The sequence below is a fragment of the Poecilia mexicana genome, unplaced genomic scaffold, assembly GCF_051168715.1.
Source record: "Poecilia mexicana isolate PSO_F unplaced genomic scaffold, ASM5116871v1 scaffold_16, whole genome shotgun sequence".
Lineage (NCBI taxonomy): Eukaryota > Metazoa > Chordata > Actinopteri > Cyprinodontiformes > Poeciliidae > Poecilia > Poecilia mexicana.
In genome coordinates this window covers 31,117,400-31,130,716 of record NW_028263385.1, presented here as the reverse complement: position 1 = coordinate 31,130,716, position 13,317 = coordinate 31,117,400, and the positions used below count along the sequence as shown (strand labels likewise).

The following is a 13,317-nucleotide window of genomic DNA, read 5'->3' as shown; positions in this document are numbered from 1 at the left end:
TTACGTCTGTGAACATGGAGCTGATGTGCCTTGCCAAGAAGCTCCAGTTTTGTCTGATCTGTCTGATGGACATTTTCCCAGAAGCTTTGTGGTTTGTCAACATGTATTGTGGAAAATTTCACCCTCATTATTTTATGCGTTGGTTTTCCTCCTTGGTCATCTCTCATGACTTTTACTTTGGCTCAAACAATGATTAAAACCCTGATGTGTCCGATCTTACTCTAACGTACCTTGACCTTGGAGTTCAGCTTTCATTTCTTTGAAGGTTGTTCTGGGCTCTTTGGTCACCACACCATTCATTTTATCCTTCTCTTCAGTTTTCCTCTCACAACCAGGGAGGTTAGCAGCAGTCTAGTGGCCCTCTACCTTCTGGATAATCTCTGCAGCTGTAGTCAGAAGAGCATCAAGCTGCTTGGAGACACTCTGATAGTCATTACCTTTAACTTGCTGCTCTATGATGATCTTTCTATCTTTTCTTCAAGCCTGTTTAGTAGTTTTTCTTTTGTCTGATTTCTTGTTTAATTTTTTATTTTTTTATTTTTGCCAGTTTTAATTTCCTTCAGTGACCACTGTGGGTTTTTCAGTCATTAACAGAGGGGTAGCAATAATTGTGACCATGTGTGTATTTTTCTGTACATAAAGTGCTTCTCAAATGTTTGTTGTCAATAAGCTCTCTATAAATAAACAGAATTGAACTGAACTATCAATATGCTGATGTGCAAAACATTTTGCAGTATTGTTTACAAATGTAAATATGTTTCAGTAAAGGTATAAAATAATGCAAAATATCTTCATTGTACTTCATTCAAAAATTTGAGAATTGGAACAGAATGCCCCTGCAATGCAATTTCAACATCCAAAATGGCCGACTGGTCTCAGGCATTTAGTCTAGCTCCAACAAAAAATGGATTTTAAATGTGCATTAAAGGTATTGTTGCTTTCCAAAGTCATTGCTGGAGATATTTGGCTGCTCAAATGTGTTTTCTTATAACTTGCTGATTATTCACACGATTTCAACACTTTACATTTGAAAACAGTTTTCTTTTACAACAGCTTCCTCTGTGAACATTGTCATATATTTCCAATGGCAACTTTTTATTGTATGATGGTTTTATCAAAAAATACACGTTAAAATGTACTAACATTCAATTTAATGCTATTATTCAGCTAACTATGATTAGCTGTTATTCAAAAAGAGCCATCTCTGCTTATGAATGGCTATAGAGACAAAAAATAGTCATAAGAATCACTAACATCAGTTTTCTTCCCCTCTGCCCTGAGAAGAAAACATTTGTTTAAAATCATGATATCTCTAAAGAAAATAAGAACCAAATACCTCTTTTCCACTCTCGAAAAATGAAAGAAATTCAAAATGATGTAAGAAGTTTAATAACTTTCTGCAAAAGACATTCAAAATAAATACCAATTCTTGCGCATTTTGTGACAGATTTTGAGACAACTCATCTTTTTAAAGTGCAACTTCATTAACTTTTTTATAAGGTTTCCAAAACTAGGTCTTGTACTAGAAATCTAATCTGCTTTTAAGTTTTGATGGAATGAAATTATATTAATGATTTGATACCCTTGCTAATTTTTTATTCACAAGTGCTGCTTTATAAAAATCACCTTCTTTTTCTTTTTAAGTGAAATAATTTTATTTAAGGAAGTGCTTAAATGTTGCAACAACAAAAATCCCTGATCTTTATACCAATAATGGCTTAGTTTCCTGTGGCATTTGTAACATTTTTGTTTTACTTTCCTCACACTGCCACTCTGTGTGACTCTTCTTTTTCTTTATTCTTTTTTTCTGCTCAGTTTATCATGTCAAACTTTTTTGTTACTGTGTGCCTTGTTGTAGTATTTTCTTGGAATTTTCAATAAAGACAAAAAGAGATTGCCATAATTCTTCTCTTTAATAATTAAAACATTGATTATAAATCCCACATTTTTTTTGTTTGACATATAAACTGAACTTAATTTTAAATGAGAAGAAATCCACATTTCTGACTTTAGAAGACAGAAAGTTATGAAAGAGTTTCTATAAATGTAGTACTTCTTTACATTAATAAAATAAGTTTTTAGTTGTTTTCAATTGAGTTTTACAAAAACCATAATTCTCAACATTAAAATTAAACCTCTTTCTTGTGAACTCACTTGAAGGATATATTATTTATTATTTTAAAATGTAGTTCTTTATATTTCCTTGAAGAATTGGGAATTTCAAATAATTTGTCCTAATTTTAACAGTCATATAATTTTTTTGTAAGGTAACTGCGCTTTTTGTTCTCCCTTAGTTTATGTTATTTATTAAGTATTGGTTCAAGAATATTTAGCTGGATTTTATGTCTATAATGTCTACATAACCATCTTGAATCTTATGCAATCTTGGGATTGAGAAATTATATAAATTGTTTTTAACTTTAGTAATGCTACATATTACTTTCTTGTATTTTATCGAACAATTGGTTCCATACTTATTAAATTCCTCCAAATTGAGAATACTACCATTTTCGTCCATCCATCCAACCATCCATCTTCTATATACCCTTCTCCCTTAGCGGGGTCGGCAGGGGTGCTGGTGCCTCTCCAGCTAACGTTCCGGGTGAGAGGTGGGGTCACCCTGGACAGGTCGCCAGTCTGTCGCAGGGCTATTCCACCAATCTTTCATAAATATGTTTTTTCTACCACATAGTGTGGCCCAGTTGTTCCACAGTGGAACATTATCTTCCACTGTAAGAAAACTTGTTGATGGAAAGAAGAGAGTTGTAGAGGGAGTTTACATAGTTCAAATTCACATTTCAATAACAACTGAAAGCCTCCAACTTTCTGGCACTACAAATCAAATCAGAGCTCCGTTTCTTAAAGGGACTGAAGCCGTCTAATTTTTAAAGTTCCATTCATTATTTCAGAATCGATTGCCTTGATACCACCTCCCTGATAATATTTTAACAAATCTCTTTTTATGATGTAATGGCGTTTGTTTTTACAAATAAAGTTAAAATTTATTCCGTTAATATGTTTTATGAGATTTGGAGGGACGGCTAAGGAATATGCAGGATACGTCAGCCTGGATAAGAATTCAGTTTTTGTTGATCATTTTCTACCAAACAATCTCAAGTCTGTTTGAAGCCAATTATTCAAAATCTTTCTACACTTATTATTATTGTTGTCTTGTAGTTTTTTTCTTTCATTAATAGATTTAGTAATTCAGATACCTAAATACTTAGTCTCATTTTTAACTGGAATATTGGAAATTGAAGATTCAGAACAGTTGCGAATGTTCATAATTCACATTTATTCATATTCAGCTGCAGCCCTAAGGTTTGAGAGAACAACTCTATTCCCTTTAAAGCTAACAGAATTTGTCCTTTATTTTTTAAGAGTTGTACCATCTGTGAATTGGCTTATGATTATTTTCTGGTTATTTATTTCCAATCCTTCAATATTAGAGTTTTTAATTGTTATTGCTAATAATTCTGTGACTATAATGAATAAGAGAGGTGATGAGATACTCTGCTAGAGAAACACAGCTGCTAATATTGGTATTTAACATAATCAAATCAAGAAACCTATTTCCAAATCCAAAGTGTCTCAATGTGTTAATAAATTGAAGTTCTACAGAATTAAATGCTTTGTGAAAATCTAAAAACAACATAAAAGTATCTTCTTTTATTAAGTGACAGTTAATAAGGTCCAGAACCAGATTGTGTTTGACTAATTAGTTTAGGTAAACCATTTTTTAATGTTGTTGCCAAAACTTTTGTAAGGATTTTGTAGTCTGTGTTCAACAATAGACCTTAACTTATTTACATTTTTCCCCAATCTTTTCCAGTCCTTAAAGATTAGTTTAATTATGCCCTGTTTCATAGTTTCCATGAGTTCCTTCCTGTTAACACACTCTTCTATAGCCTGAAACAACAAAAGTTTCAAATCCTCCCAGAAACATTTATAACTTTAGTTGTTATTCCGTCTGGCCCGGGCGCAGTCAGACGCCACCTTTCTTATTGTACTGTCACATTCAGACATTCTTAACTCTTCATCACAGATTTCCTTAAAGTTTTCACCAATAACAAGAATCAGTTTTTCTACTTTATCAAAAAAAGATGAAATAATTTGTTCTGCATGTGAAGATTTATGAAGATGACTGTAGAAATTAAATACTTTGCTCATTCTTTTAGGCTCATAACATTCATGATAACTGTTATTTCTACTGTATTGATCATTAGTATACCCATAAATGTTTAGCAAAATTACTGGAACATTATCAACTTCCAAAACACACAACCTACCCAATATCCATCCTCATCTGCTTTTTCACTCAAAATTTTACTGGGTCATCTGTAAAAGCAGATAGCGACTCCAGAAGATCGATTTGTTCCATGACTGCGACCAGAACTTCACATCAGACGCATCAGTTTGAGTTTCCTGTAAAGAGGTGCGGTGTGCTTGTTGTCCTCTAAAAACCAAAAAACTGCTTTACGTTTAAGTGAGTCCTCTTGTGTTAAAAGAAACAAAAGAAAATTCAGTTTTTAGCTGAAAAAAGAACATATGAATACGTGTAGAAAAAGGTTTTGGGACCTATGTAAATCTCTTAACAGACTCAAGTTGCAAAAAAAAAAAAAATCATCTCAAGTCCGTAGGTAGCTCCTTGGATCCTCACCGTGGTATTCAATCTGCCACAAGGGATTAAGGCAGGTCTGAAGGGAAAAGGGTATTAGCAAACTAGCAAGGTGTATCTAGTAAAGTGGTCAGTGACTGGCCACTTTATTAGGTACAGCTTGCCAGTACCAGGTTGGACCCCCTTTTCCCTTCAGACCTGCCTTAATCCTTCATGGCATAGATTCAACAAGCTACTAGAAACATTCCTCAGAGTCTGGTCCATAATGACATGATGGCATCACACAGTTGCTGCAGATTTGTCGGCTGCACATCCATGATGTGAATCTCCCGTTCCACCACATCCCAAAGGTTCTCTACTGGATTGAGATCCGGTGACTGTGGAGGCCATTCGAGTTCAGTGAACTCATTGTTGTGTTCAAGAAACCAGTCTGAGATGATTCACACTTTGACATGGTGCATTATTCTGCTGGAAGTATCCATCAGAAGATGGGTTCACTGAGGTCATAAAGGGATGGACATGGTCAGCAACAATACTCAGGTAGGCTGTGGTGTTGACGTGATGCTCAGTTGGTACTAATGGACCCAAACTGTGCCAGGAAAATATCCCCCACATCACTGCACCACCACCAGCCTGAACCATTGATGCAGGATGGAGGCAGGATGGATCCATGCTTTCATGTTGTTGATGCCAAATTCTGACCCTACCATCTGAATGTCACAGCAGAAATCGAGACTCATCAGACCAGGCAACATTTTTCCAATCTTCTGTTGTCCAGTTTTGGTGAGTCTGTGTGAATTGTAGCCTCAGTTTCCTGTTTTTAGCTGACAGTAGTGGCACCTGCTGTGGTCTTCTGCTGCTGTAGCTCATCTGCCTCAAGGGTCAACATGTTGTGCGTTCAGAGATGCTCTTCTGCATACCTTGGGTTATTTGAGTTACTGTTGCTGTTCTATCAGCTCAAACCAGTCTGGCCATTCTCCTCTGACCTCTGGCAGCAACAAGACATTTGTGCCTACAGAACTGCTACTCAGTGGATATTTTCTCTTTTTCTGACCATTCTCTGTAAACCCTAGAGATGGTTGTGTGTGAAAATCCCAGTAGATCAGCATGTGAGCTGCTGCCTTGTGATTGGCTGATTCAACATTTGCGTTAAAGAGTAGTTGAGCAGGTGTGTGTATGTATGCATATATATTAAGATGACACTTAACATGATCAATATAATTTTACTTTTTATAGGTACTGTATTTTCCAGACTATAAGCCGCACCTCCAAAGTTAAAAAAAAAAAAAGAAAACAGTAAACATACACATATAAGCCACAGATATCTCTGCCGCTCCAGGTTTTCCACAACGATGCAGCAGCAGAGGGGAGCGGACACCCAAAATCTGAGTCATAACAGGTCAATTGAATATCACATTTATTATGGTTGAAAAAGAAAAAGTTGACAAGTTTAGATTTAACTGAACTGATTACGGTAGTTTCCGAACGGTAACTAAACCTAATTCCGTTTTAATGAGCGCTTTCTTCTATTTCCAATTTTGACTTCCAGTGACTCACTTCCTGCTAAAGAGCCCCCTGGTGGTTGAAGAAACATCCACATATAAACCGCATGGTTCAAAGTTTAGGAAAAAAGTAGCGGCTTATAGTCCAGAAAATACGGTATTTGTTTGAGTAAAATGAACATTGTTCTTTTATTCTATGAACTACTGACAACGTGTCTCTGAAATTCCAAGCAAAAATTTTGTATTTATGTGCAGAAAATGAGAAATGGTAAAAATTATGAAAAGGATGTGGTGCTTTTAAACCTCAAATAATGCAAAGAAAACAAGTTCATATTCATTTAGAAACAACAATACTAATGTTTTAACTCAGAAATCAATATTTGGTCGAATAACCATGAGGTCTTTTCAGTGCAGTGGTCTCTTCATTTTTTCCAGATCTGTATATAGGTATGTGTGTGTGTGTGTGTAATATATATATATATATATATATATATATATATATATATATATATATATATATATATATATATATATAATATGTTTTTTTATGTGTGTGTGTGTGTTAGTAAGTACATTTGTACCTCCTAATTTTTTAAGGTAACTTTCTTCTGGCATTATAACTGCCACCATCAATAGGCCAGTCTTTTTTTAATTCCATTTGCCTGTGTCATTCTTTGCTCTTGCTTTCGGCTCTGTGGCACCACCAAGTGCTGAGAAAGAGAAGGTTATCTCCGTGTGTGAAGTGTTCCTCCACTTCTTGCTGAAAGCACCCTGCAGTAGTTGCATGGTAATTCTGCTCCTCTATCTTTCCTCTGCATCATGTTTACCTAGCAACAAGCATCACCCGCGGCTGGCCATTCTATTGGTCATTTGAAAACGCAAGGGGGACCAATGGCAGGGCTGTTGCCATGGTACAGTGTGTAGTTGCCGGGTGGAATTTTGCTGCAAGGCACGTGAGTCTCAGAGTCTGCTTGCCTCCTCCGACTGGGGTTGTAATCTCCACTGTCTGGCCATTAGTACAATTGAACGTGATTTAATAGAAGCCAATCAGTAAATCCATGAAGGGAAATGCTGATTTTTATTCAGTATTTGAGCCATAGCGTAATATTAGGATATTCCACAAAACATGTTCAAGAAAACAAAATGTTTTGTATTTTTCAGTAAAGATGGCCAAAACAAGTAACAATAAGGATATTAAATATTTTATTAAATTAGTATAAAGAGCTACTGTGACAGAGAATATATCCTTAAAAAAGAAAGCACAGCTCCCCAAATCTGGTAAATCAAAGTGTTTAAAGATAAATAGCACAAACTGCTGCTGATTATGTTGAAGGTTTACATGCAGGAACCTAATGACTGGAGGAGCCTCTGCACTGTGGGTTGCAGCTCCTGGAAGCCTTTTCAGGTTAATTTGTTTAACTTTGCAAAAATCCATTTACATTTCAATCTAAGCTTATATTTGTCTCTTTTGTCTGTTACAGTTGGTATTTAATTGACATTAAAGTTTTGTGGTTTCTTTGAAAGCTGATTTCTGAGTAACAGCTGCAGTGTTTAAAATTTTTTGGGGAAAACCCCTTTATAGTTTCCTGTGAATCTTCTATCATCAGTAACATACTTGCATGTAGAAAAAATAAATATCTGCTGGGAGTCTATATATGGAGTCTAATGCAAATGTGAAGCAGTGTAGTTATTTAAATGTCTCTTCTCATTTCTACCATCCACTGAAACAGAGAGTGAATCTGACTGAGTGGACCTGGCCGCTCTCTCCTTTGGCCAGCCAGCGTTCCTGGTGAATGTTATTCTGTTGGAAAACTCCCCTATCCAAAAGTGGAGTGACATTATCAATAATGGTGAACAATACTTTTTCGTAAAATATCAACCCCATACATGCACTTCGTGTTGACACTGATACATCAGTCTAATATTCCCGATATCATGTAAATGAATGAAAAAAACAACAAAAAGCAGACTGCTGACATAAAACATAAATGTGGAACATAATGAACATTTTTATGTCAAGAGTTAGTCTAGGCTGCAAACCATCTCCAGTCTAAATTTGGTGGATAGGAAGAACCTCTTCTGAATGTGTTTCCTACCTTTACAGGAAACTATTGGTGGTAGAGCTTCTTGTTCCAGTTTTTTAATCTCTGCTTTAGTGATAATGGATGAATCTTAGAACCTAGGGTTGTCTTGAGAGTTGCACTCTGTCCTGTTCTTTGAACATAGGACAACCTCATGTTCGCTTAGATCCTCATTGAACCTTCCAGACCTCCATCATACTGTTATCTGTAAATGCAGTACTTGAACTGATTTATTAAATACTTCTCATTCATATTTACTAACATATTCCAAGGATAAATACACATTATATTAATTATAAATATAAAAAAATATCCAGTGGCACAGGCTTAATGAAAAACCTTAATCAATAGCCTTACTGACAGCAGTCAGTAAGGCTATCAATTCCAAAAAAATATCAATTCCAAAATTGATAGCTCCAAAAAGCCATCATTTTTGGAATTTTATTTAAAATATAAATATATAGCTTTAAATACTGACCCACTGTTAACTGGTAGAGTGGGGTGATGTGAAAACAATTCTTTCAATCTACTTAGTTACATTAAATTCTACATTATAATTGAGAAGAGTTGAGTTGAGTGCAAAAATAAAAGCAATAAAGATTTAGCTGAGCTAAATGCTTCTTTAGTGTCATAGGTTGAATTATTTTTCACAGTAGGGTATGATAAGAAATTAACTTAGTAAATTTGTTGATCAACAGCACATTCCTGAGAAAAACAAACCTGGTTCTCACAGTCAGGTATTTGTTTCTGAGCGGATCCTGAGTTACAGTTAGGGGTGAGTGTTGCTTTAAGGAGTTGTCAGCTGGTTTATGACACCGCTGAGCTGTTCCCAGGCAGCATTGTGCCTGATTTAGATGGAATGCTCGGATAGCAACAGTAACAACTAGCTTTGGCTGGTTGGCGAGGAGAAGTCAAACATCTGAGCTGTAGTCACTCAGGAGCATGTGCTTAAGGAAGCTTTTTTCCTTGCGCTCTCCCACTCGCTGGCTCAATCTCCAGCCCCACCCGCTCTGTCTCCACGTCCTTCTTTCCATTTCTACCTAACATCTTCAAACTATTTCCGCGTCGCTCCTGACTCGCGCCGTTAAAACAGACATGGAGAACTGAGCTAGGAGCTCCTCCCACAAACCTTGCCATTACCCAATTACAGTAAGGGATGGGACTGTTTGCAGCCAATTGGGCAGGAGTTGCCTTACCGCCGGGTAGCAACAGGGCCATGGGAGGATGCGTGGTGATTGAAGGTAGAGGCTGTATCTCACCGACTGCATGGAAGTTTAAAGTCCTTTGAAAAACTAAACATAATGAAACGCTGTTGGCCACGTGGACGCAATAATTCATTTTGCTTGTCATTTTTGGCTAGCATTGGTCCTTTTGAGAGGGATTAACATAAAAACGCCAGTCTCAGTAACATACATGTGTTTGCAAAAGGGAGGGCGGAGGGTTCAGGTTACAGAAGCATTCATACACAGCAGGCAACAACACATTTGTAATTCAAAACTTTTTAATGTGTCTATTCTAAACAAAGAGCAAACTCTCCAGAGGACAGCCATACAGAATATTAAGATGAAATCATCGTTTGCAGACTCTCCTCAGAGACGGTTTGATGATTGTTTAGAGTGTGAGGGAAGAGGTCGTCTATGCATGCTTGTATATAAAGTTCCAGTATATTTATCCCGCTGTTACTATAAATGGAGAGAACGGGAGAGGTTTGCTTGGAGCGGACTACTGCAGCCAGATGGGGCCATACCTCCCTTAGCTTCGGTGTCCATGTCGCTTCATTTCCTCCTATTAGCATTAGTATTCAATTTTGTGTGATGATTTTGTTATTATCGTTACTTTTTCTTTGGTGTCTGTGCTCGTCGATGTGACATGAGTGTTCAATGAAGCTGCTTCATGTAGTGGCGCTCCGACCCCTGCTGCGGCCAGTGGTTCAGTCCTTTAGCAGGGTGGGGGAGCCGGATGGCAGGGGAGCACAGATTCCGACTACAGCGGAGCAGGGTATGGGAAACGGGCGAGAAGCATGACTCCAAATCGCCCTTGTGATGGTTTCCACCTCGAGGGAATAAAGTAACCGCCTCCGTTCAGAGAAACACAGACATGTGCGGGCACTAAGTGCGAGGAAGACCGCGGGGTTTGACAGGAGGAGGCCCATAAAGAGGCTCTCTGACGCGCTGGACAGAAAGCTCAGGAAGTCCGGATTTGGTTTCTTTTGTCCCCCTTATGGCAGCTCTGACATTTCTTTGTGAATTTACATGCGCGTGATTACCTCAAATCGTGAGTTTCTTGTGGATTTGTGTGATCTTTTTCTTCTTTTTTGTTTATTTTGTTTTTTTGGTGAACTGAAAATAGCGGCGGAGTTTAGCGGCGCAGCGGAACGTTACGGCACAAACCAGTATACTGGAATTCAACTTTTGATTCCCGATCTCTGGTCGACTCATCTATCCTGGAATAGGAGTACTGTGTGCGACACGTCTTTCATGAGGATCGTGACAGTGGAAGTCGGGAGAACTTTTCGACCTTTCTCTGTATCAGCAACAAGTTGCATCGGTTTGCTTTGTTTGTGTTTATGCAACCGTCGTTCACAGCAACCTTCCGTGCAGTTTTGGAGACTACATTATTTCTAGGTTTTGGCGCAGAGTTTGAATGTGTGAATGAGATCTGAGTGAACTGACGCGCGCGCGCGCACACACACACACACACACACACGAAGCTCTCTTGAAGCGGGATTTGTGGAAGCAGCACCGCAGGACTGGTTGGGTCAGCGGATTAATCCAGTCGGGAACAGCTCTGTCCAGTGACTAGTCTCCCAGAAAGTCCCAGTAATCAGAGCTATTTTTAGCGTAAGTGATGGGGTAAAAGCAGGCAGCAGGAAACCTGACTCCCCCTTACCCTTTTCTCTTCCAAAACCTATTGCACTTGCTCGCTCAGCCCGTCTGGCAAAATGCAGGGCAAGCCTGGATAGCACTAGCCAAACCTAAAGCAAGTCAATGTCTTAAAAGAAAGAAAGAAAAATCTGCAAAAATTTATCCCAAATTTCTACCATTGGTCAGTTTTTCTATGGAAACCTAGTGACCATGTAGCCTTGGTAATTTGAGAGTTCTAGAGAAGTTTTATTCTATAGCCTAAGGCTTCACGGTCACGTAATGCCTCCTCTGGATTGAAACAAAACTAAAATTAAAAATGAACTATGCTGGGTGCTAACCTGGACTAAGCGAACATATCAGAAGCAACTAAAGACTATGCCTTTATCTCTTGTTTGCTCTAACTCTTAATCACACTAGAATAACAGAACTTTGTTTTCCTGACTACCTGATAGACACCAGCGATCTGGAAGCTCCAGCCTGCAGACAGAATGCATGAAACTGCCGACTCCACCACAAAAAGCTAAACCTACAAGCCAAATATTTTATTTCCCTATAGTTCCCAAATCCACAGAGAAACAATATATAAGTAGAGTGAGAGATCTATATCTATAGTGTAAATCCACATAAAACAGAGATTACATCCTTTATATTTTTACTTCAGAGAGACAAGCTGCCTGTACACCTGTTGGTTGCCTTACAAATAAGTCACAAGCAAACCGGGAGAGGAGAAAAACAAGCCAGAGAAGAAGGTGCCTTTGGACTGGTTGGACAGTTTCCCACCATTTCAAGCTTGAGATGTTTAGTTGGATGTGAAGTGTTGAAGTGAACTCTGGGATTGGAAGACTGACTCTACCCTCCAAGTCCTGTCTGTCTGTCTCTGTCAGTCAGAGCATTTCCACTGACAGTATTTCTCATCTGGATTGAACATTTGCCAAGCTTTTCCATGGTTGTCACGTCATCATCAGTGGACGACAAGACTGTACCTTCATGCAGGATGGTCCAATCAGAGCCTTGGATCACCTCTACTCTGCTTCGTAACAACAAAAGTTAGTACACACACAAGTAACACAAACCGAGTGACTGACACCATGTTCATTCTGTGCCATCATGCCAGGGTTTCTTTGAGTCCCGCCTTGTGTTTGAATGTTACTGAGGAACTGTTCTTTTTCTGAGCATAGGCTGGATAGAGTGAATGTGTGACTGTCGTAGTGTGTGTATGTAGTGTGTGTCACTGATGTGTAGTGTGTGTGTGTTTTAATATTGCAAGGAAGTTGATCCCTTAAGGTCAAACAAGTTAGCTTTGCACATTGTGCATCTTGATCAGGTATATCTGGATCTGTGTGTGTGTGTGTGTGTTTGGGGGTTGGGAGGTCTACTAAGTAATGCAGTTAGTGAGTGAATTTGTGTGACTATACTTCTTTGCTTGGTTACCTTTCAATTATTTGTGAATATTATAAATCTGTCACAAGAAATGTTCATATCAATGCAATTTAACCATCAGAAAGGACAAGTAGTTGATCAAAACCCAAAGGTGTGTAAACATGACATGGATGTCTGCATCTTCTCCAGTTAAAGCATACTGTACAACCACACATCACACCAATAGTCTTTCTGCTGAGCAGATTTGAATCTTGTAAATAATCAAAGAATCAGACTGTTTTAATGAGCCACAAAGAAAGATAATGTAAGGCTCATTTAAAATGTTGAGTTCAGTAAATATTCTTAAAGAAGTGACAACCAGGCTGTGTCACATCTCACAAACATTAAAGAGGCGCTTTCTAAACAGCTTGCTGTGCTAATGATCACACCTTCAACAGGTGATGAGCTCTGGTTCTCACAGTGGCTGTGCAACCTTTAAGGTTTTACTAGAAAAAGAAAGAATTTCAGCTCCCCTGCAGAAATATAAACAGAATTAGGTCAAGTTTAGTACTATCTTATGGAATAATGAGGTGCAATTATTTTTTTTTTTCATTTTTTATTTTAATTTTTGATGTAAAAACTGTGAACTGGACCTTTTAGTATGAAGCAGGTCCAGCATTTGTCTTTAGCAGAAATCAATCCATTAACATTAACAGAGAATTCCAGAAAGTGTGTGACATATTAAAGAGCAAAGGCAGCAGCTGCTGCAGCACTGCCTGCTTTTGTGTAGAGATGAGACATTGTATCATCCTCCACTTCCTGTCTCATCTGAGCATTGAGTTGATCACTGGAGGACACAGACAACAACTTGCTGAGGATAGCACTCAACAAGT

At 38.0% G+C, this 13,317-nt stretch overlaps 1 protein-coding gene across 3 annotated transcripts in view; it reads left to right on the top strand.

Moving 5' to 3' along the window:
• dyrk1b (dual-specificity tyrosine-(Y)-phosphorylation regulated kinase 1B) overlaps positions 1 to 13,317 on the top strand; it is a 76,337-nt gene that overhangs the window by 19,493 nt on the left and 43,527 nt on the right. For 2 of the 3 annotated variants that reach the window (XR_015765584.1, XM_014972595.2), the window contains exon 1: positions 9,977 to 12,111. The exons of the other annotated variant lie outside the window; for it this stretch is intronic. Coding sequence is in view for 1 of the 2 variants with exons in the window: in XM_014972595.2 (XP_014828081.2) it covers positions 12,009 to 12,111 (103 nt within the window). In the remaining variant the exon portion in view is untranslated. Of the gene's footprint in view, positions 1 to 9,976; positions 12,112 to 13,317 lie in introns of those variants that run through there. 3 annotated transcript variants of the gene reach the window in all.